At 41.4% G+C, this 24,965-nt stretch overlaps 1 protein-coding gene across 2 annotated transcripts; it reads left to right on the forward strand.

Annotated features, from left to right (window-relative positions):
• Positions 1 to 273: 273 nt before the first annotated feature.
• ATP1B4 (ATPase, Na+/K+ transporting, beta 4 polypeptide) lies at positions 274 to 16,253 on the forward strand. Of its 2 annotated transcripts, none has more exons than XM_012662866.1 (8): positions 274 to 416; positions 4,392 to 4,641; positions 8,671 to 8,799; positions 9,062 to 9,166; positions 12,174 to 12,370; positions 13,016 to 13,072; positions 15,258 to 15,353; positions 16,067 to 16,228. In XM_012662866.1, exons 1-8 carry the CDS (start codon positions 354 to 356, stop codon positions 16,226 to 16,228), a joined length of 1,059 nt encoding a protein of 352 aa, XP_012518320.1. In that variant the 5' UTR covers positions 274 to 353. The 2 variants fall into 2 exon arrangements, with proteins under 2 accessions (XP_012518320.1, XP_012518319.1); XM_012662865.1 differs by having other exon boundaries at positions 327 to 416; positions 4,392 to 4,653; positions 16,067 to 16,253.
• Positions 16,254 to 24,965: the final 8,712 nt, after the last annotated feature.

The following is a 24,965-nucleotide window of genomic DNA, read 5'->3' on the forward strand; positions in this document are numbered from 1 at the left end:
GACTTAAGATTTCCATTGGGCCCATCATATCTCAAGTGCTGGAGAAGGGCAAGGGGTGGAAAGACACATGAAGGGGGGGGCAGTGAGCCGCTCATCCTCGTGACCCAGAATATCTCCCCCTCCCTGTAATGATGAGCTTGCTTTTCCATAAGGGCTTTCCCTTCATTCGGGGAAGGGGCCAACCAATGAGAGAGGGGCATGTTAGATTATTTTGGGGAAGGGCTCATGCCAGGAGGGTTCACTTTTGCCAGGCGCCAAGTGTCCCCAGCAACCAGTGTCTCCTGTACCAGCAGAAGCTCCAGAACTCTCGCCCACTTGCCTGCCTCTGCTGTGTCTTTGCCCACTGAATAGCCATGAGAAGGCAACTCCGGTCCAGAAGGGCTCCAGCCTTTCCTTACGGCTATCGCTACAGACTTGTGAGTCCCAGGGGGCAGAATATTTTGCTTCCTCCTTTTGTAATGGGGTAGGGGTTGGGGGCTGTGTAGTCCTTGGTTCACAGCTGCCTCTCCTTGGGATGGGCAGAAACAGCAAAGTCTAGGGAAGCCCAGGGTTTCAAAAAGGAACAGTGACTCCTAGAATCCCAGGGCACCCTAAATTGCTGGCTGGAAGGAGGAAGCCCCTCTTACTGTGGAAGAAAGATTAGGGAAGGGGAAGATACCAGAGAATAGAGGGACTTCTAAGGTTTTTTCCTGGGAGTCTAGAATTTGAACAGACCTTTTGAAGTCTGGGAGCAGAGGTTTCATTTTGACAGCAAGAAATTTAGCCAAGAGAGAAGGGAAGAGGAAGAGGAAATGAAAGGCATTGCCTATCCAGCTGTCTCAGTCCCTTTGGGTGATAGTTTCTTAGAACGCAGCTGCTCTTTTTCTAAAACAGAAATATCAAACTTGAGCTGAAATCATAGGATTGTCAATCGGAGCTGGGAGGAATCCTAGACATCATCTCTCCAGAACCCCTCATTAGGTAAAGGAGGCTGCTGGGGCTCAAGAGCTCGGGAGGTACCTGCAAGTCAGTGAAGGAGCCAAAGTGAGAACGCAAGTCTCCTTGCTTCTAATCTTGTGTGCTCTTTCCATTTTATGTGCAGTATGCAGCTCCCTAACCCCTGATCTGCCACCCCACGCTGCCTAACAAACATGCACACACACACACACACACACACACACATGCACACACTCCTTTGGTGTAACCATTTATTTCCAGGGTGCATTACAAATTATTTGATCTAAAAGTTTCTTTGCATTTACTTTGCTATAAATTATTAATATGCATGACACACAGTACTTTTTGGTGAGGATTCTGAAGTCTTTCCCAGAGAGGATTGTGATCTGAGCCCAGGAGGAAACAAAGCCTAATTCATTTTTCTTTGGGTATAGCCACTTATATAACCAGGGAGTTAAGCGAAGACTGTCAACAGCCAGCAGAAGAAAACACAAATTCTTCTAACCCCATATCAACCTACAGAGGGCTTCCCTTAGCTTTCTAGCCACAATTTGTAAAATCTTTCTTTTGAATTCCGCAAGGTTCCTTCTAGCTCTCAGAGCAGTTATGAGCTGTGGGGCATATATAACTATTCCTTACTTGCCTTCTTTTCTATGTAATGTTGTTAAAGTGTTGTGCATAACTTCAGTTAGTTGTTAAGTGGCTTGGATTTTAAATACATCAGGGGATCTTGCTCTTTATAATACTTGATAAAAATTTAAAAAGAAATTATTTGATGCAATCATGCACTAATTTCTTTTTTAAAATTAACCAACCATTCAAATGTTTATGGGGTATTACTCAATGCAGGGCACAAATTTATCCTTTGGGTCATACTGTTTGTTTATATATTTGTTTATATGTTTATATATTTAGATTGCTCAAAATGGAGCCACCCTCTGTCCTTCAGACTCTTCCCTTTTAGGGAAACATGATGGGCCCAGCGCACGCCCACTACCATATTCCAGTGCACACACACACACAATATCACCCGAGGGTAGTGCCACTTTAGGAAACAACAAAAACAGAACCTTGGGGATAAGCATTCTCATCGCCAAAGGATTCCTTAATGCATTTTGTTAAATAGTTTCACAAAAGTGCATTTTACACAGGATTTAATTAATGAGGAACCTTTTGGGAAAACCTCCCTTGCACAATGTGATGTTCCTCTATACCTGGAAATGGGAGAGGAGAAAAGATTTGAGGTTCCTGAAGTAAGTCTCAGGTGGCATGAGAGCTGCAGGGGGAAATTAGCTCCGAGAAGATCAATTCTTCCCAGGAGGGTAAAGCTTTAATGACAAGCCATCTTTAATGGGATTACCACAAGAGCTCATATCTACAAATGAGATCAGGCTGAGGCCAAGGCCAACTGCCTCCTCTGTGGAGCAGAGGAGAAAGGCAGGCATAGGCAACAAGGGGAGAAAAGAAATTTATTCATAAAATATAAAAGGAATATAAATTCCTCCTTGATAAAATGTTACGCTTCAAATTGTCTGAGATTCTCAGGTACAGTAGATTTTCTGGGGGCCATGATGACTTCCCACTCCAGCACACATGACTGCCAGGTTAGGGGCACCAGCTCTGTGAGAGCATTCCTCCGGAGTCCTGCATCAGGAGTTTTAAGTCAGGCAGGCATCGCTGTTATTTGGTCAGGACCCACTGGGTCCTGTGAAGCTGTGGGCTTCACACTGTGGAGGCCATTGAGAGGTTAGAAAACACGGACCCTCCTCCGGGGTGCTCAAAGTGTATTTTGAGAGGTCAAATATGTACATAGGTTCACACATAAGTGAAAGAGATTTAAGAACAAATATTAATCCATTCAATATTGAGTGATGGATGAGGTTATTTTCCTGAGCCTTACATTATGAGTCCATGTCAATCACAAATCCTTGCTTCTAAGTGCCTACAATCTTTTGGGAACACGGAACCTCAGACATTGTTGTGCTTCATAAATCTGCTAAGCTACCTCTAGGCACCTGTGCTCAATGTGATAGAAGAGAAACATCATTATTCAGGGTATCAAGAGATGTAGGTTCGGAGACTGTCAACTCTGTCATGAACTTGCTGTGTGGGTTTGCCTAGATCCTGTCCCCTCTCTGGGCCTTAGATGGACAAGCAAATCTTGAAAGTCCCTGTCAGTTCTGATATGGTGTGTGATATAGAGCTGTACATTGGAACAAATTGGAGAGCAATTTAAGAGTGCTTATAATCAAGAGCTAGATAGTTCTGGGCAAGCTGAATGCTGAGAGATGAGCCTCGTCATTCTGTATCACTTTTACTGATTCTGAACAAGCAAATTTGCTAAATCCCCCACCAAAGGCAGCATTTTAGCTGAGTGCCCTCTAAGTGGCCTTTGAGGAATCAGGCAGGGAGGGAGCAGCACAGAGCCCCTGGCCTCTAGTGTTTGACATATCCAACCCAACAGGTGCACAGGCCCCGCCGCTCTTCAGACTTGGACAGCAAAGGCAAGGGAGGGTGGCCTCATTTTCTGCTGCTGCAGTGAGCCTTGGCAAACCCCCAAAGAGCAAAGATACAGCGCTCCAGCCTGTGGCTGGGAGGCATTTGAAACACCACTTGGTGAAGTCTGGGTTTTTCTATTTTTTTTTTTTTTGGTTTAATTTTCTTAGAACCACTCAGAGAAGATTACAGTTTCAAATCTCAAGTAATGCCTGCAATCAGTCAATCAACAAATATGTGCTGAGCATTTACTACGTGCCCAGCTTTTTGCCTAGGTTACAGGGGGAGACTAAGGAAGCCTGGGGTCCCAGCTCTCAGGTGGTCTCTCCCACCAGGTTAAGGCAGGAAGAGGTTCCAGCTAAGGCAATAGTCAGAGAAGCAACAAATAACTGCCCATCTCTTGTTGCTGCTGGGAAGCCAGGCTAAGTTTTGAGGAGGGGTACAGCAGTTGGTCTCTCCTCCTGATGTCTGTCCCAGACTATTTTTAGACACTACTTGGGATGGTGAGGTTGAGCAGCTGAAAGTGTACAGGCTGTTAGGACGAAGCTGGCTTAGACTGGGAATTTGCCATCATGGATACAAATGTCTAAGACTTCTCCATCCCCCCGTGTGACCTCAGCTCTGTACTTATAGGCCAAAGTTAAACAGGTGGCTAATGCCCCAGGACAGAGTAGTGACATGAACAGTGCTAGGGGAAGAGCCCAAATGCCTGAAGCCGAGAATAAAATTTGCACCTCTAGGGAAAGAATATTGAGTTAAAATGGGTCATAGAAAGGATATTTCCTTCAAAACAACAGAGAGAAAGAGAATCCTCCTCTTGTAACAATTGGTATGTTTATGGGGAAGTGGAAATTTGAAGCATCTCCAAATATTGAGTTGTTTCCATTTATTTTTGGCTGGTGGGATGCACCATTGGAAATTTTTTTCATAAAGGGGATTGTGTTTTGTCACTGTTTCAGGATGATCAGGATGAAGTGAACCAGAACTACTTGGCAGATGAAGAGGAGGAAGCAGAAGAAGAAGCTCGGGTGATGGTGGTGCCTGAATTGGACGAGGAGGAAGAGGAGGAGAAAGAAGAAGAAGAGAAGGAGGAAAAGGAGGAGGAAGAGGGTCAGGGGCAGCCAACAGGCAATGCCTGGTGGCAGAAATTGCAGATCTTGAACGAATACCTGTGGGATCCGGAGAGAAGGATGTCTCTGGCCCGAACAGGTCAGAGTTGGAGTAAGTCCCAATCATCCAATGCCCCAGTCTGGTGTCCTTTGCTTTTGGTGTGGTGTCCTTTACCATACGCTGGAATGGGCTTGTCTGCAAACTTCTCTTAGCATTTCATGTAAAGGCACCAATGCCTAGGGAAATGCCTGCACTGTGGACAGATTCCATCAGCACAAACTCCAAATGGATGAACAAACTTGATTGTGTAACTGAAATACACTGGGCTCAACATCCATTGCAATGCAGAGAGACAGCGAGAATGAGTTGAAAAAACACAGGATTTTTTTTTAAAGTCCCAGTCCTGTCACTTTCTATCCATGTGTCCTTGGACCCACCATTTACCCTCTCTGAGCCTCAGTTTACCTTTCCTGGGGGAAACGATCCCTGCCCTGCCTCTCTCACAGGATCAGAGTGAGGCTCCAATAAGATGTTAAAATTGTAAAATTGAAAGAACTATGCCGAAGACTATTTCTAGGATATGAGACCCAAGTCCCTGCCAACCTGACCAAGGGTTTTTATAAAGCCTCATCACTTTATCTTATAATGTCAGAGAAGGAGAGCCAGGAGGCCTGCTCTTGGCCCTGGCTTGTGGGTGCTTTCCTCTCCCGTGGTAGACACAGAGGAATTAGGTTTAAAAGGATCGTTACTGGAGATTAAGGTTGAGCCTCCATGTTGCTTGATCAATGACAGAATTGTATTCCTTAGCATTTCCTCTTTGTACCACATGGCGCCACCATTTTCACTTCACAACTTCCCCAGCACCTCCCTCCCAGGGTCCTATTCACCTCTTAAACTATTAATGCTGAGCCTTCCCCACCAGGAGATTTAGCCCATGGTAAAATTCATACTTACCACACTTTCTGTACAGCCCAGAAAAAGAGCAGCTGCTGGTTTGGAACTCAGTCAATTTGCAGAAGAAAAATAACAGAGGATATTATGGATGAAATAGGAGTCCCCTAGTGCCAAGGGTCTAGGTTGCTGAAGTTGATGGCTGTGCCTTCTAAAGACCCTTTGGCTGAGAATTCTCTCCCTCGTAGTTAACGTTTCACCCTGACTAGTTAATTCAGCTCACTCAGGGTGAAACAGCCAGTCCTGCTTCCTGGAATTAGGAATAGCAGGTGTGGGGCTCTGAACAACACCCATCTCCCTTCACCCCTCCTCAGTTCCCAGCCCCACCTCTGCCCATCCCTCAAACTCTCAACTGGAACAAATGTACCATTTAAGGGACATTCCGACATTCTGGAAGCTGCAGACAAGTGTTGGACACTCATTGGGGTTCCAAAGGGAGCACAGCTGTTTCTCTCTTGCCTAAAGAGGCCTGGAAAAACAGTCATTGTAGAATGCAAGTGTGATTCTGGAAGTGGGAGCCATACATTAACCCTTAAGCAGCCAGCCACTGGAACTTCACCAGATGAATTGATCCAAATTGCTCCTGTGGAGGACAATCCATAGGCCAATAAGTGGGGACGAGGGTGGAAGGTTCAAGTGCCCAGGGAAGAGATGGCAGTGGGAACACTGCATGGTAGGCCATAGCCAGACTTCTGGGTAGTAGGTCTAAGGAGAGCCCAGGAATTCTTTGGTTGGGCTACCCTGGGCAAAAGGCAAATCGTAACGTTAATGCCTTGGCCATAAAGCACATGCCTTGCTGTTTTCTTTCCTAAGAACTACATTCCCACTGGAGCATTTACTAACCCTGTTCCAATCTGGACATCAACCTGCCCAACATATATATTCAGCCTGTTAATACAATCTGGGCTTTTCCTTTGGTAGCTGGGCAACCCCTATTCTTAGGAACTATATGTTATTTTATTGGATACTGACAAGAACCATATGAGGTAGTAATATTATTATCCCCATTTTACAGATGCAGAAACTGAGGCTTAGAGAGGGTAAGTAACTTATCTAAAGTCACACAGTTACTAAGTGGCAGTGCTGGGATTCAAGCCCAGGTTGGATGAACACCGGATTTCATTCTCTTGCCAGAGCACCACACCATCTTCATGAACTGTAATAATGAACAAGGCCCTAATGGATAGGGCCTCAGGACCTGATGAGGTGTTTTAGTGGGAGGAATGAAGAGTTGGGAACATGGGTACTTACTGGTCTATCCAAGGCTGGGTGGGGCATTCAAGAGAGAACCCTACATTACCTAGAGGAGGGGCCCAAGTAATACCTGAACATCTGTGGCAGAAAGGGCTGGAGGGATCAGTGGGTTCAGATGGGGACCCTGCTTCGTTTCACCTGGGGGTAGCTGAGATATTTAGTCTATCACAGACTCTGAGCACCCACTCCTGGGTGAGGCTGAGGGAATTCATTGCTAGTGCCACTTTCCCATCTACAGCTTCCTGGCCACACATGCTGGGAAAGAAGGAAGATAACTCCAAGGGAATGCACCTGTATTTCACTGCTTTCCCTTCATCCACAAAACTGAGTCTTTTGGTCCCCTAGGATGGCTTCCAGGTGTTGATCCACTCCCAGGATGGGGATAAGGGTATTGGAATGGAGGAGGAAGCACAGGGGAAAATCCCATTAGAATAGCCACTGGGCAACAGCCAAGTATCACAGGCACACAGGCACTGTTGTTTCTTCCCCAGAGACTCCTGCTGAATCAATGTGTTCAGGTTACAGTTCTGCTTTAGTTCATCTAATAAAACATAAAAGGTCAGGTCTACTTCTAGTTGAATTGCTACAGTTTTCCCCCCTTCCCCCACTCCTTTTTTGGTTAATTTTATTTGGTTCATGGTTCAATTTAAAAATTAATATTTGGATTCAGTTTTGAGTACAGCAAAGTTTTGTGGTTTGTTCCAGTTTCTCGTTCATGATTCAGTTCAAATCTGTAGTTCTGACATCATGTCACTGCTGCTAGTGGAGCCAAATATTGTTGCCTGAGAGAACCCCAAGGAGGACTTGAAAAGAGTTTCTCAGCAATCTCGTGCTCATTCACCTCACTCTGTGGTGCCTAATCTGGGGCAAACCTAGTCTTAATACAGCCCACAGAGGGAAAATTCACACAACTATGCTTCTGGTTCCATAGCAATAATAATATCAATAGTAACAATGACAATGACTGCCATTTATAGAGCACTTAGTATCTACCAGGCTCTGTGCTATGCTGTTTATATGCATTATTCAATGCTAAGAAGTGAGTACTATTATTTTATAGTCCTTATTTTATAGATGAGAAAATTGAGGCAAAAAGAGAGGCGAACAGTATGTCCAAGTGTAAACAGTTAGGAAGTAGTATAGTCAGGATAGAATGTAAGGAAAGGCTGAATTTCAGATATTGTTAGGGATATAGATTACAATATGAAGTAAGTGCTAAATTTATCCCTGCTTTCCTGTGAGGAATCAGGGGTACAGAGAAGTTCTATTACTTACGTAAGTTCACGGGCAGTATCAGTGATTAAGTACCATTTCCTCCTTTTCCCTTCCCCACCCTGTGTTAGTGTTCTTTTTGAAAAGCTGAACCACTTAAACTTTTGCTAAAGATGAATAAGATTTGAAATAAGTAGGGCAAAATCTCACTTTGCCTTGATTAGAGGCAAGTCCAGTGGAAATTAATCAAAAGTTTGAATTATAGACTATGTGAAAAGAAACGCTGTTTTCATCACTTGCAAATACATATAATCACTGGAACCAAGCTGCTAGGACTCTTCAGGGCACCTGCTTTAATGAATAGAGAAGAATGATTTGTACTTAGGACATCAACGTTGCCCAGAAGACTCTCAAGCAATTTGCCCTCTGCAGTACTTTAAACTCTACTCCCCTATAATCTTGTTCATGATCATCATTTGCTCAGCAAGCCCTTCCATCGGAGACGCTGTAAAGGTAAACTGCAATCGGACCCCTGACACAATCCTCACCAATTCCAAATCGGTGAAGTCTGAATAAGCAAGGACATACTGAATCTGGGGGATTTATTAAAAAGCCATCTCTCGTTTGGGTTGGTTCTGGTTCATGAGTTCGAGTGGGGAGGCAGGGCTTGTTGGCAAGCACTGACCACTCTCATGTTTGATTACTCTGCAGGCCTGATCTTAGTCATTTACTTCTTCTTCTATGCCTCCCTGGCTGCTGTGATCACTCTCTGCATGTACACACTATTTCTGACCATCAGTCCTTACATGCCGACCTTCACTGAGCGGGTGAAGCCTCCTGGTGAGTGTGCCCAAATGCCCTGTGTTGTCAGAACTTGCTGGACAGAAATCTGCTTGCACAGCATGTTCAGCCTCAATTAACTTTGGCTCTTCCCGGTAATGACTTAGAGATTCAATTATTAAGAGTAAAAGTAAAATGGTACTTGGCAAATTATGGTCCTTTTCATTTTGATTGCCTGGGGGGAAATGGTTTCATGGGAATCAATACCAAAAAATTATCCAAAGAATGGGTTAATATATCCAAGACCTGTTTTCATTTCCAGGAGTTATGATCAGACCCTTCGCCCATAGCCTTAACTTCAACTTCAACGTTTCTGAACCTGACACTTGGCAGCATTATGTGATTAGCCTAAATGGCTTTCTCCAGGGTAAGTAAGTTCCTCTGAATAGTGGAAAGCTCTTTTGAAAGGTGATGGGTGGGAATTCAAAATTCAAAATTCACCTGGCCCAGAAATCCCAATCTTACTAACCGCAACCCATCATGGTCTTTCCTTACTTTTCATCCCCCTCTGCACCTGTAGATACAATCAGAACTGCTCTAGTGTATGTTGTCTTGAAAGCATACAAACCAACTCTCCAGCAAGACTATACGCTCTTTGAGGCAGAGAGCCTGTTTTCTCTTCTTGAACACCCTACAGCACTTAGTTAAGTCCCGAGCACATCCAGGTAGCTCAATAATGATCATTTATAAAAGATAATTCTGGGGGGAGATAGTGGTGAGAAAAGGAGAATGTTCTCCAGAGATGGAAGATTCCTGGCTTCTATACTTTTTCAAGGTAAGAGAAATTGTTTATTGGAGATGGGCCTTATCTTGAAGAGAGAGAACAAGTGTCTTTATTTAACAGCATTCCAGGAAGGAGTTAGAGGAAGAATCCCTGGGTGGTAATCAACTCCAACATTTTGATCCCAAATATTTTCAAGATATCTATCTCTATAGCATCATCAGATAAATTTTCAGGGACAAATGAATGGGTTTGTGGGAGGCCCTTCCACGTAGTAAAAGCTGAGGTAGCAGTTTGGTTAAGGTTAAACACAGAGCACACAGATTCTGTATTTATCCAGCTATCAAAGAGGAGCTCCAGTGGGGTTTGCATTGATACATCTAATCTTTGTGGGGAAAAAAACCCAGTTAGTCTGGTTTGGTTGTCCTGGCCTGGCTGAGGTGGGGGGATGGAGGGTAGCTGGTAGAATGTGCACTGAATTAGGAGGAGAACAATCCATTATCATGTGCCAGGAAGTGTTATTTAAATACATAAATTTTGTCATTTAACTTTAACCCTATATAATAGAGTTAGTCGATCGTCCCAATTTTACAGGTGAGGAAACTGAGGCTCAAAAAGGGGAAGTAACTTGATCAAAGTCTCCCAGCAGCAGAACCAGTGTTTGAACCCACATTCATGTTCTTGATGCCCTTGCTACTCAAGGTGTCACCCAGGGACCAGCATCATGGACATCACCTGGGAGTTTGTTAGAAAGAGAAAGGCAGAATCTCAGGCCCCAACCCAGACTTGTTGGGTTGGAATAGGTATTTTCACCAAATCCACAGGTGATTTATATGAACTTTAAAGTTTGAGAGGTGCTGCTTTTCATAATTCTGTGCTGCTGCCATATGACCAGGAGTTAGAAACTTTATATCAGTAATGCTCAGTGTTATTAATATTTTGGTTAAGTCTGAGCTTCAGATTCCTCACCTGTAAAATGAAGGAGGCTGGGTTCTTTCTGAGTCCATGTAGTTCCATTTTGGGCCACAAAAACGTTTTGGACATCATAGCCAGCATGAAATCTTCTTTTCTTTCAAAGTGTTTGTGAGATGTTGCAAATGTATTGCCAGAATCTCTGCTGAGGAAATCCCTCTGAGAAGCTAGTAAACGGAGAAATACCAATTCTGACCTGATGATGAAGGCAGGGAATGTTAGGAAAAGCTGAGAGTTTTTAGTTCCTAAGAGCAGATAATATGTCCTGCTAAAACAGAAACACATCTCTGAAATAGACATCCAAGAGTATCAGTTTCATTCCCATGAGGACTGGGATTTTGCAATAAGGGTCATGCTCATGTCACATTATTTTTAACGGAACTACCTCAAGAGAAACAATGAGCACGTGATTGCAGCTTCTATTTAGGAAGGTATTATTTGACTATAGTTCTTGTTAAAAAAAAAAAAAAAAAAAAAAAACAAAGCCTTGAATTAAATGTAGCTTTGTCAAAGGAAAAATAAAGGCATAGCCGTAATTGAAATAGATTTAAAATTCCCAGTTGCCACTTAATAATATCAAACCCAAGTCACAACCTATGTAGATGAAGATCCAGCAGTATATTCTGACTTTTACTTCTGGTGAATCACAGGTGCACAGTCGCCTCTGAAATAGCAAGCTACTTCGAACATGAATACATGAGGACTAGGTCTAACAGGACTAACCGGGCTCCATCATTTAGAACCAAATTGGAAATAATGCAGCTATTTTCAAAGCCAGTTCTATGTATGGTGTTTGGTAACCCAAAGAGTCACCTCACAGATAGCCCCTTTCAGCTCTCTCCCTGATATGTGTACCCTGGACACATGTTACATTCCATCCAATGTAAAAGGACACTAACCCTGAATGCCTCAGGCCTCAGTAGACAAGATCTCACCCCCTCGCCCTCTCAGTAGAGACCCTGTGGTTGTCATTGGTTTATATCTTTTAATCTGAGCTTCTATTTTGCAGTGCTAACTTCCCTCTGTAAAGGATGAGAAACTGGCTTATTCCCTCCTCCTCCTCCTCCTCCCCTTTCCCCCATTCTCCTCTTCCTCTTCCTCTTTTTCCACTTTCCTTCTGTCCCATGGTTCTCACTCTCTTACAATCAGGTGCCTCTCATTGAACTCAAAGGAAGACATTTCCTAACATGAACTTAAAAGAGATTTAATCCAGGAACTTAGCCTCTTTATACACGCCATGCCTTGCCATGATTCAGTCAGTCTCTCTTCCAAAAATCTACCAACTATGTGCTATTCCTCTTCCAGAAGTAGAAGAGGAAGCCCTCCAAGTTTATAGTTTACCATATCTGAAAAGATAAAATGGGAAATAGAGAAAAGTTAAAAAGTGAACAACATATGACCCAGAGATGGATGTCCAGAAGTTCCATGGAATGAGAAGCAAGGGGGAAGGCAATAAAAGTGGGCTGAGGTGACTAACCAGGAAGGCTTCCTGGAGGGATGTTGCTGATGAAGGCCCTTCGGCACTTGATGCCAGGGCACAGGGCTTTGGGTAGACCGAGTGGGCTTTCAGAGGAGTGCAAGGAAGCTGCAGAAAGGAAACTGGGGAGGGAGGACTACTGAGCACATGGTGTTCCCCTGTAGCACCTGCCTAATGACCCCTTGCCACCCATACATGCTTTAGGTTATAATGACAGTCTTCAAGAGGAAATGAATGTAGATTGTCCCCCGGGGCAGTACTTCATCCAAGATGGCAACGAGGATGAGGACAAGAAGGCCTGCCAATTTAAGCGCTCCTTCCTGAAGAACTGCTCTGGTCTGGAGGACCCTACTTTTGGATACTCTACTGGACAGCCCTGTATTCTTCTAAAGATGAACCGGGTATATCGGCTCTTGATATCTGGTGGTGATAAGTGGATGAGCTGAGTAGGAGGGCTCTGGCCACTCCATTTGTCTTGGGCTCTGTCTTCACACACTGCAGGTTTGGCAATTTTTACTGACAGCATCAGAAATACAAACAACCAGACAAACCTATCAAATCCTTTTTCTCTCTGAACACTTCCTATTGCTATCCTTTTCCCCAACCCCCAAACCTGCCCCTTGATGGCCTCTGTCAAGAATGGGGTCCTGAGCTGTTTGGAACAGGGAATGGGGTGGAATGGGGGACAGTTCTTACATCATAGAAAATGCATTTTCTTCTCTCCTGCCGTGCCTTAGGTATGGCAGAGCCTTATCAGGCACACCCTCTTGAAATCAGAAAGTTCTTTACATCCTTAGGGTTATCTTGCTGCAGTTTCCCCTGTGTATGAATATCAGGCACAAATACAACAAGGAATAAGCTGAGCTGCACAGCTCTGAAGATGTTTGACATTTCCTACTGTTTGGAACATTTCTGAGAGGGCAAAATAGATGAAGCTTGTGCCTGAGGAAGGATGACTGGTGGTAGGGGGTTAGAAAAGCCCCGTTTTTACTGTCAAATCTGTTTTGTTTAAAAAAAAAAAAACAACACTGGTTTTCTTTTGATAGATTGTAGGCTTTCGTCCTGAGCTTGGAGATCCTGTGAAGGTTTCCTGCAAAGTTCAGGTAAAGTGCCCTTTCGAGTAAGCGTTGTTAGCACATCTGTTTCATGCGAAAAGGTAGTTCGTCCCTTCCAAGGACTTAGACACAGAAAGTAGGTTAGGTTAAGGGTTAATCTTTTCATAACTACAACTCCCTTTAGTGCCTTCAGGCCTTCCTCTTTGCAGAAAGGATTCAGTTCATATATGTTTGCGTGTGTGGTATGTGTATGTGTGTGTGTCAGTGTGTCATGATTTATACCTGTAAAAGCCGAAGACTGAACCTCAGCCAGGGGCCACAGCAGGGAACAACAATGTGCCAAGTCATTAATTGGGATTCTGTTTACACTTTTGCTTTTAGCTCTAATTACTTGTTTCTTTGAACTAACCAAACAGCTTTCATTAGAGTCATTAGTCCCCAATTTTAAAACTGAATTTCACGTTTTGCAGCAATGACCAGTGGCACTGGGTGTTGCAATAACAAATGACTACAAGGGAAATATAAACAGAACTCCATTAATATGCTAATTAACTGTCCTTCGAGGGACCATTAACTCCTATCTCATCTGCACCAATTAGCTCCTTTGTAAGAGAAAGCCCTAGATCTTCGGTTTGCTTCTTCAACAGGCCGTAGCTCCCTCCTCAGGGTTCAATGACAATCAACTGAACACTCCCAGCCCTGGGCAGTTGTCTTGCAAATGTGGGAGGCCGGGCAATCCCATTCTCAGTATTAGAAATACAACCGAAAACTTCCGTCTTCATGGTGGCAGATCAAAAAACAGCAAAAGGCAGCATTTATTGAGCCAGTATCCCACATTCAGCAAGCATTTATTGATCACTTTTTGTATACCATGTCCTTTGCTAGGTGTTGGGGATGCTGAGATAAATATGACTCTCTCTCTGAAGTCAGGGAAATCAAGTATTACCAGTGCTATGAAAGGTATAATGGGGACATTGAAGAGAGAAAGGTTAGTTCCATGTGGGAGATGGTGACACTGAAGATGAGCTTTGAAAAGTCAGGCAGTATTTGCCAGGTGAACAAGGTAGGAAGGACATTCACTCTGTTTACATGTACGTGTGTATGTGTAAATATTCACACATGTGAGATGTGACTAAAAACTAGTAGAACTGATTCCACAGGCCATTCTCAAAACTAAATTTTAGTGCTTTTTAAAAGATTATATAAGTAAAACGTAAAGACCAACTCAGTCTTAAACTAGCATAGTAATTGGACTGAGTTCTGCTTGTAGTTCCCTAATGGAAGCTGCTCATTTTTTCAGCTTACATTGAACCTTGCTGAGAACTGTCCTTTAAAAAAAGAGAAATATTAAAAGTCTCTATACATTCTATAATAATCTATACTGGTCAAATCCACACCCGCTTGTGGAAATCGAGCAGGATGAGATAATGACTAGAATAAATTAAGGAGAGCTTAGTTTGTACCAAGAACAATTGTAGTATATTGACAGAAGTAATCACATGACCCTAGTGAGAAATTTGCTAATAATGATGCACTATTTGTCCAAATGTGCAGCCCCCTACCTAACATGATGTGATGAGGGTAGACCTGTTTACTTTAATCATTTCCATTACCTGGGTCCCTCATGTTTATGCTCCTAACTCCACCTACTGTAATTAAGCACTTGAGAGAATGTGGTCACAGACAGGAGTTTAGGTGATCCACCCGTAGGCTGCATGCCTGTGCATCAAGTCCCTGTGCACTTGTTCGAGCTTCCAACAGAACCGAGCCTGCAATGTGCAAGTTGTGGAGCAGATTTACTACACATGTTCTAACTTATACCTGCCTCAGCTCCAAAGTCAAATCATACTGGTGCCATGCCCAGTATGATTCTCTGGAAAAGGACGGAAGTGGTAGACCCTCTTTCCAGATCAGTACCAGGTACTGCGAGCCCTTTGGATCTCTTCTGTCTGGGTCCTCTAGAAGCCAACAGAGAGTCATACTGAGCACCTTTGGCTTCCTCAGCCCAGGCTTTCTATTTGGTATTCTTTAAGCTGAAAAGCCAAGGAATAATTGCTCCCTGGAAACGCTCCCCTGGGGATAGGTCAGGGCTGAGCTCTGCTGGGTTCTGCTTTTCTGGTCTTCCTGGGACAGTTGGTTGTGGGTCACACAGTGATTTCACTTGGGGCACGAGTCCCTTTAGCTTAGACTCCAACCCACCATATGACCCAGCTATACCTACTTTTGCTTACAGAGAGGTGATGAAAACGACATCCGATCCATCAATTACTACCCAGAGTCGGCTTCTTTTGACCTCCGCTACTACCCTTACTACGGCAAACTGACTCACGTAAGCTGTATTTCCTTCAGTCATTGCTGTCAGAAAGGGTTCAGAGATGAAGGAAGGGCTGGCTGGGATCTATGAGAATTAGGGAGCGGCAGGCAGTAACAGAGGGCTGAATAGCTGCTGGCCATAACCAGGAGCTCCCTCTACCAATTCCCATCACAATCACACTCCTTTCTGTATTTGAAAGAATCTCATATACGGTCTGGTCTAATCCCTCCAGTTTACAGATGAGGAAATTGGGGTTCAGAGAGAGGAAATGACTTGCCCAAGGTCACAGGGCTAATCAGTGGCAGAGCCAGGAGAAGGCAAATTACTACCATTGCACTCAATCATGCCAAAAAATCACACCTCCCTGTTTCTCCCATTAGTAGCTTTGGGGCAATGAAGCCTTCATCTCCAGCATAGGGACTTGATAGGTAACAGTTTTGTTTTGATTCATGGCCTGATATCCAGAAAATCATATCACACCAAGTCAGAATTGGTTTCCCCCAGAGGACAATCAGATATTTGACAGTGACTTATGAGAAAAAATGTGTAATTTCCCCACACTTTCCCAAGGAGGGAGAGCATGTCAGTTGCTTTGGCCATTTGTGACTTGGCATCATGGGATTTATTCAGTTCCCTTTGTGGAGGTTATCCCATCCTGCACTGATTATCTGATCACTTCCCTCCTACCACCTCCTCACACTTAGAATTCATTGTTCTTCCACTTACAGGTTAACTACACCTCCCCCCTGGTGGCAATGCACTTTACAGACGTGGTGAAGAACCAAGCAGTGCCTGTGCAGTGCCAACTTAAGGGCAAAGGCATCATAAATGATGTCATCAATGATCGTTTTGTGGGTAGGGTAATCTTTACCCTGAACATAGAAACGTAAGAACTTCAGGGGACCAATCCAACCAGTTCTGTTTCTGTTTTACCTTGTGTTTTCCATGGTAGCAGCTGAATTCTTTTTCTTTAATTAGGACACAGCCAGATGGACACCTAAGACAGGAGATCATCTTTCCTTGCCTTTGACATGTGTCTAAAATGACATTGTGGGAGCTGTTTGATTTTTTAAAGGTAGTCTCTCCTGATGATAAATAGATTAATTTCCTTTCCCTCCACTTAAAACTAAAACCCATTCTTGTTGCTAGAAATTTCACTGTAGTGTAAACATAGTGTCTGATAAAATTTACAATAGCTATGAAGGAGAATTTCTATGATGATTATAAATTCATCATGTTCTCTAAAATTTTGTGGGTTTTAGAGGTGAGATTCCTCCCAACCAGGCTCATTCTCTAACCCCTTTTTTCAAAACCTGCCTGGCAAGGTCCTTGCCTGGGAATCACCACTCAGACCAACCCAGGCTATACTTAGGGCCACTATATTTATAGAATTCTATATCCAGGGGTGCTTGAGAAACTGGCTGCCTCCCACAGGCAACTAAATACTGATTTGAAGACTAGGTTATCTTCAACTGGGACAGAAAGCAGTGTTAACTGGATATTGTTCTGGGATAGAGATGAAGACCTTCTCTATGACTTTTTAAAGAGGTAGAACCCATTGTAATTGGGGAGAACACTTAGCATATGTATGTGATTGTTGTTTGGTTCCTTGTTCTACGGTGTAATCATCCAAAGGCAAACATTCCTGCAAACAGGTTTGTCTCAGCTTCAGGCAGAGAAGAAACCATGGAAGAAGATCTCCACTGGCTAATTCTTCTTGGGCTGTTTGTTTGACAGTAGCGTGATGTTCTTTGAGACCATCAAGGATATGTGTGTTGACCCCCAGCTACAGCTCTGGGGATTGAAATCAGGGCCTGCCAACTAATACATGACAAGACAGAAAGCTCCTGACAGGCCATCCAAAAGCCAAGGCTCATTAGCCAGTTTTGCATTTACTTGAAAAATGACACGAGGCAGATGTTTATCCAGGTTGTGGATCAGCCAGGTTGCTTTGTCATATCTTTGGCCATGATCATTCCACTGCTTTTTAACACCTCCAGCAGGGGGAGGGCTGGGACAAGGAGAAAAGGCAAGCACCAGGGAATAGCACAGTGTCTCAGGATCCAAAGCAAGTTTAAATGCCACCTAGAAGCATCCGGAGTCTGAATCTCCTCTACAATGTTTACTTTCTCCCAAAACAGGGAATTGGCAGTCTGGTAGTAAAGATAAACAAGTGGAGAAGCAACTATGATATAGTGTGATGAGAGTTATAAAACTAGTATGTAGAAATACCGTGGGGAACATGAGGGAAAATAACTATCTAGAACTGAGACAGTAGCAGAGGAAATTTCACATCCAAAGCCACAGTTATGAAAAGACCATGGTGTGTTTGGGTGACTGTGAACAGTTCATGTAACTGCAGTGAAAAGGGCTCAGAGGAATGGCAGGGAGTGGCAAAGACTGGGCTAGAGAGCTATTTAGGGTCTTTGAGTTTTATCCAGTAGGTGAAAAGAAGTCATTAAAGCATTTTAATCAGGGAAGCCCTGTGATAGCATTTGCATTTTAGAAAGAGCACTTTGGCAACCACAATGTGAAGGGAGGATTGGAGAGGGACAGGACTGGGGAATGGGGGAATGAGGGAGAAGGACGAGTCAAGAATGACTCCAAGGTTTTGAGCTTGGCTAGAACCAATGAGATAGTGATATTGTTGATTAAGACTGGGAAAACAAGAGAGAAGCAGGTTTGGAGAGGAAGATGCTGAGATCAATTTTGGACACTTGGCTTGTGATTTTCTACTGGTCAGACGTTGATGTGGAGATGTAAACACATGTAGGGTTGGGAAGAAGGGCAGATGAGAATGAGGGCAACATTTGATTATGTGAACTTGCTTAAGAAATTCTAAGCTATTTAATCTTCAGAATTGAAGCCAGTTATGTAAACACACTACACCAATCGAGTCCGTAGCAGTGTTTTTTTCTCTTGGCTTTGTGAAAGGACTGTTGTTGCTCTTTGAAATCTCCTTCCCAGATAGATACCTTCCAAGTCTTATCAACAGAGTAGAGGGGGTGCTGACCACTATTAACAAGTGATAGAAGATATAGGACATCAGGTCTATGGAAAATACAAAAAAAAACAATGAAACTGTCTCCTGCCAACCCATTTCCTTAACAAATTCAATTTTCAAAACTAACCTTTAAAAAGAAAAAGAACAAAATGAAAAAGACAACTTTAAAGCCATTTAAAAATTACCTCAATTTTTAAAACTAACCTTTAAAAAGGAAAAGGCCAAAATGAAAACGACAACAACTTTTAAACCATTTAAAATTACCTCCATCAATCAAACTTTCAAGATTCAGTAAGAAAAGATAATAGAACATTAGATCTGGAAAGGATATTAGAGAGCGTTTAGAGAAAACAACCTGCATTGCATCTGACTCCAGGTCCAGTGCTCTTTCTACTCTGAGCTGCTGCTTACCAGGAAGTACCATCTTTTTAAAAATCAATGAATGATATCCCAAACATTTTGAAACATATGTCAAATTTGAGTTAAAATAGTTAACATTTCACAGGAATTCAACTACTGGTGCTATATTTTGTACATAATACATTATCCTGTTAAATGCATTGACTATTAAACAGACAAGGAATTATGAATCTTTTGTCAAACAACATTTCCCATTCAATGGAATTTACTGTGTCCACAATTTCAAAGCAGTATTGAAGAGTACTAAGTTTGGGTTGTCAGCTAGGACACGAAAAAATAACTTTATTATACAGAACTGGATATGATAACATATTCATTAAAGTTAGATTCTAACTGTTCAATAAACTTCTAGTAGATTAATTTAAATAATCCCCTATACTGTGCTGTACCAGGATTTGATTTGTATATCAGCTGTTGCAATGCACTTGATTTTACTTGACTGTCAATGAGAAATACTACTTCCAATTGTCTTCATAGTTTTGTCCATGCTAGACTTTGGTTATGATTTTTTACCTTCCACCCTTCTGAATTTATTATCTTAAAGTTACCTTTTAAGCATCTATTTGCTGGGGATCTTCAAGTAGAAAACATTTATATTGTCTTGGGGAGTTGTTGACAACAATAAATTGAAATAAAAAAGAAATGTATGATTTCCTTTTAGACTGATTTTCCCACAGGAATATTGGGCAGCCATGTGGGTGGAAAATTTGACAATTGACAACCTATTCCTTGAAGACTATTTTTCTTCCTCTCTTCCATGCCTGACCCCCCTTTTTTTGATTCTTGGGGTTTAGCCATAGGAAGGTGAAACTAAAAGTTGTTTCATTTCTGGGCATTTTTCCTTTTTGCAGTCTCCGTGCTCTGATTTCTCAGACTGCTTTTTCATAGTAGCCTTTTTTCATCAAGGTTGAGTCCTGGTATAAATTTTTCTGTTTGTTTGTGTAGGAAAGGAACACTAAGAGAAACCTTGAGGTAGGGGAATGGAACCAAAATCCAAAGGGAAACTCTGCAAATGTTTGATGAAAGTCTCGCTAAGTGACTTTAGGGCACGTCTGGCCACAAACTGTCCCCCAGAGCAAATCTCTAGTGGCCATTGCAATTAAAGACAAAAATATTCCCAGTCCCTTATTCAACTCAGAAGCTAGGCTGCAGCAGGAATCCCTTCTTTCCTTGGAAGCTACCCTGGCCTAAGGTCTACTAGGCTAATACGGTTTGATTTGGGGTGGGGGAATCCATGATCCCAGTATATTTCCCCCTACTGAAATTCCTCATTAGGGTAATTTTTTACTGACTTCTTTTTAAAATATTCATATGTAATAGAGTAATTTAACCAACTCATACAGAAGTGTGATTTACACTGTGCTTTTATCCAGGCAGAAGATGGAGGTTTGGGTATTTGTGTGTGTGTGCTGGGGAGAAGGAGGGTGGATAGAATGGATGGAGGCAAAGGCAAGGAAAGGCAAGTTGAAAGACTACTTCACAAAGGTATTTAGTTGCAGGCTAGAAGGGAGGAAGGGTTGATAGCGGTTTAAGAAAGGTTTAAGAAGGATATAACAGGCTCTTAGTCTGATGTTTACTCTCCAGAATGTACTTCCTTGCAGGCTCCTGGACTGCTATAACAACAGTCAGGGTCCCAACAAGAAATAGATGGCACACTTGACGAAACAGAATAATTGCAAGAGGGTTTATTTACAATGGGATTACTTATAAAAGCATAGATGTAGGGGACCACAAATAGTACAGTAACCCAGCCTGGTAGGAGCTGAACTCTTACCATCCATTGACCCTAAGATACAGGGGCAGGAAGCAGTTAGTAGAACCCAGAAAGAGTGAGTCATGTACAATTGACTGACTTGAGAGGAGTGGTGACCTTGTTGAAGGACTAAGCTAGCCCAAGGTGACCTTGTAGGGAGAGGAACAGGAAAGCAAATTCTTTCTAAATCTGGTATCCTTTGGTACATCATTTAGGAATCTTTAGCTTGTAAGTGACAAAGCAAACAAATGAGCACAAAAATTCAAATTGACTTAACGATAAAAGAGAATTTACTGAATCACATAACTGAAAAGTTCAGGTATAGTTTGCTTCAGGCATAGCCAGGTCTGGGAATTCAAAGGTGTCATTAGGAACCAGTCTCTCTCTACCTCTCTATTCTGCTCTCCATCACAAATCAAGATAGGCAAGATGGCTGCCAGCATTGCCAGGCCTACATCCTTAAAGGTTAATGTCCACTTGAAAAGAGAGCTGCTCTTTCCTCAAAGTTCAAATAAAAAATAAAAATTTGGAGTCTCCCATTGGCTTGAATTGGATCCTGTGCTAATCCCTGAACAAATCTCTGTGGCCACTGGGAGAAACTTCTCTGATTGGCCAGGCTTGAGTCACATGCCCATCCCTGGAGTTTAGGGTGGTATCAACACCACTCAAATTGCCTGGATTGAAAGCCAGGGAGAGGTGATCCCTCTGAGGAAAATTGAGTTTATGTTACAAAAGAGGAGTGAATGGATATGAAGTGACAGAATAGATACTACATTTCATCAGTGTCCTGTCAAATCCTACACCTACTTATGATTATATCTGAACTTTTAGACTAAAATCTTTTCAAAATTTTAACATTAACATCTCCAAAAAACAGTATTTTCACCTTAACCCAGCATTTTGTCTACACCTTATGCTCAGTAGAAGTGGGGGAGAGGGGAAGAAGTCACCTTAATTTATTCTGCTTTGTTTTTACCAAATACAATTCTATAATCAAATTCTGCATTAGAAGTCTAGCTTGTATAAAACATTTTCTTTCCAGAAGAGAATGGTACAAGCTTCATAAAATAGTTAACTTGCTAGAAGCAGACTGACAGATAGACAAAAAAATAAAATAAAAATAAAAAATAAAAAAAACCCAGTTAACTTGAATAAGAAAAGTATTTTGACTTCCATTAGAAACAAACACGTTCACGAATGAGGACCTCCAGCTGATAATATCATCTTCTACATAGAAAATCCTAAGGAATGTACTAAAAGACTATCAAAGTAAATAAACGAGTCCACCAAGGTTGCAAGATAAAAGATCAGTATAAAAAGATCAGATAAAAGATCAGTAGTCTTTCTATACACAAGCATTGAACAATTTAAAAATGAACTTAACAAAACAACTTCATTTAAAATAACCTAAAAAGAATAAAACACTTAAGAAAAGAGTAAGAAAAGAAATGCAAGACTTGTGCACTGAAAACATACTATTGTTGAAATAAATTAAAGAAGAATTAAATAAAAGGAAAGACATTTGTGTTCATAGATTAGGAGATTAATATTGCTAAAATGGAAATACTAATGAAATTGATCTACAAATTCAATGCAATTACTTCAAAATTCCAACTACTTTTTTTCCCAGAAATTGACAAAGTGATCCTAAAATTCATATGGAAATGGAAGGGGCCAAGAATAACTAAAACAATCTTGAAAAAGAAGAACAAAGCTGGAAGACTCACAATTTCCAATTTAAAAACTTACTATAAAGCTAGAATAATTAAAACATTGTGGTACTGTCATAGGATACATATAGATTAAAGGAATAGAATTGAGAGTCCAGAAATAAACCCATGCACCCATGGCAAATTGATTTTTGTAAAAGATGCTTAGACCATTCAATAGTCAAAGAATAGTCTCTTCAAAAAATGGTGCCGGGACGATCACCATGCAAAAGAATGAATTTGGACCCCTACCTCATACCATATACAAAAATTAACCCAAAATGGAACAAAGATCTAAATGGAAGAGTTCAAAAACTATAAAACTCTTAGAAGAAAACATAAACATAAAACTCTGTGACCTTGGATTAAACAACAGTTTCTTAAATATGACACCAAAGCACACATGACAAAAAAAATAGATAAATTGGACTTAATTAAAATTAAAAACTTTAGTGCTTCAAAGGACGCCATCACAAAAGTAAAAATACAACTTACGGAATGGGTGAAAATATTTGCAAATTATATATCTGTTAAAGGATTAGTATCCAGAATATATACAGAACTCTTACAACTCGACAATAAAAATACAAATAACTCAGTTAAGATATGCAAGGAATCTAAGTAGATATTTCTCCAAAAAATATACAAATGGTCAATAAGCATGTGAAAAGATGCTGAACATCATTACACCTTAGGGAAATGACAACCAAAATCACAATAAGATCTTACATTTAAGTCTTTAATCCATTTTGAACTGATTTTTGTGTATAGTGTAAAAGAAGGGTTCAATTTCATATTTTTGCATGTGGAGATCCAGTTTTCCCAAAGCCATTTATTGAAGAGTCTATCCTTTCCCCATTGTATATTCTTGGTGACTCTGTTGAAAATTAGTTGACTATGTATGCGTGGGTTTGTTTCTGGATTCTCTATTCTGTTCCACTGGTCTGTCCGTTTTTATGCCAGTACCATACTGTTTTGATTACTATACTATAGGTTTGTAATACAGTTTGAAACCAGGAAGTTTGATGCTTCCAGCTTTGTTCTTATTGCTCAAAACTGCTTCAGCTATTCAGGGTCTTTTGTGATTTAATAGGAATTTTATGATTGCTTTTTTCTATTAAAAAAGTCAAAATATAACAAATGTTTCCAAGGATGTGGAGAAAGGGAAACCCTTGTATACTGTTGATGGGAATGTACACTGGTGCAACCATTGTGGAAAACAGTGTAGAGGTTTCTCAAAAAATTAAAAATAGAATTACCATATGATCCACTTTGGGATATATATCCAAAGGAAATAAAATCACTATCTTGAAGAGATATCTGCACTCTGATGTCCATTGCAGAATTATTTACAATAGCCAAGATATGGAAACAACCAAAGTGTTCATCAATAGATGAATGAATAAAGAAAATGTTATACACACAAACACACACACAGGAATATTATTCAGCCTTTAAAAAGAAGGAACTCCTGCCATTTGCAACAACATGGATGAACCTTGAGGACATTATGCTAAGCAAAATAAGCCAAACACAGAAAGTCAAGTACTGTATGATCTCAGTTATAGACAGAATCTTTTTAAAAAGTTGAACCCATAGTAACAAAGAGTAGAAGGATGGTTACCAGGGGCTAGAGCATGGGGGATAAGGGGAGATATTGGTCAAAGGGTACCAACCTTCAGTTATAAGATGAGTAAGAGCTGGAGACCAAATGTACAGCATGGTGACTATAGTTAATAATAATAATATATTGAATAATTGAAATTTGCCAAGAGAGTACATCTCAAGTGTTCTCATTATACACACACACACAAAAGGTAACTGTGTGAGGTGATAGATATGTTAATTAGCTCGATTGCAATAACCATTTCACAATGTATATGTACATCAAAACATTACATTGTACACTCTAAATATATACAATTTTTATTTGTCAATCATACCTCAGTAAAGCTGGAAAAAAGATATCATTTCACACCCACTATGATGGCAATAATTTTTTTAAAAAAATTAAACAATAGCAAGTGCTGTCGAGGATGTGGTGAAATTAGAACCCTCCTACACTGCTGGAGGGAATGTAAAATGGTGAAGCCACTTTGAAATAATGGTTTGGAAGTTCTCCAAAAGGTTAAACATAGAGTTACCATAGGACCCAGCAATTTCACTCCTAGATATACATTAAAGGTAATTGAAAATATACGTCCACACAAAAACATGTACAGGAATGTTCACAACAGCAATATTCACAATAACCAATAGTAGAAGCAACTGAAATATCCATCAACTGATGAATGGATAAACAAAATGTAGTATATTATTCACCCATAAAAGGAATAAAATATTGATTCATGCGACAGCATGGATGAAACTCAAAACATCATGATAAGTAAAAGGAACCAGACACAAAGGCTACATGTTGTAGGATTCCATTTAAATGATGTGTCTAGAATAGCAAAATCCATAAAGACACAAAGTAGACCAGTGGTTGCCAGGGGTTGGAGGGAGGGAAATGGAGAGTGACTGCTAATGGGGATGAGGTTTATAAATATGTATGAGAGGAGGGGCCTTTAAGAAGTGATTAGGCCATGAGGGCTGCACCGTGATTAATGGGATTTAGGCCCATATAAAGGAGGCTTTGCAGTGTTTGGTATGCCTTTCTGCCTTCTATCATGTGAGGATGCAGGAAGAAGGCCTTCATTGGACCAGATGCTGATGACTTGATCTTGGACTTCTCAGCCTCC

The sequence above is a fragment of the Propithecus coquereli genome, unplaced genomic scaffold (genome assembly GCF_000956105.1).
Source record: "Propithecus coquereli isolate 6110/MARCELLA unplaced genomic scaffold, Pcoq_1.0 Scaffold786, whole genome shotgun sequence".
In the NCBI taxonomy this organism is placed as follows: domain Eukaryota; kingdom Metazoa; phylum Chordata; class Mammalia; order Primates; family Indriidae; genus Propithecus; species Propithecus coquereli.

Coding starts and splice junctions, on each gene's coding strand:
- ATP1B4 (XM_012662865.1), top strand. CDS start 354: ATGAGAAGGCAACTCCGGTCCAGAAGGGCTCCAGCCTTTCCTTACGGC. Junction 8,800..9,061: donor TGAGCGGGTGAAGCCTCCTG/GTGAGTGTGCCC, acceptor TTTCATTTCCAG/GAGTTATGATCAGACCCTTC. Junction 12,371..13,015: donor TTCTTCTAAAGATGAACCGG/GTATATCGGCTC, acceptor TTCTTTTGATAG/ATTGTAGGCTTTCGTCCTGA.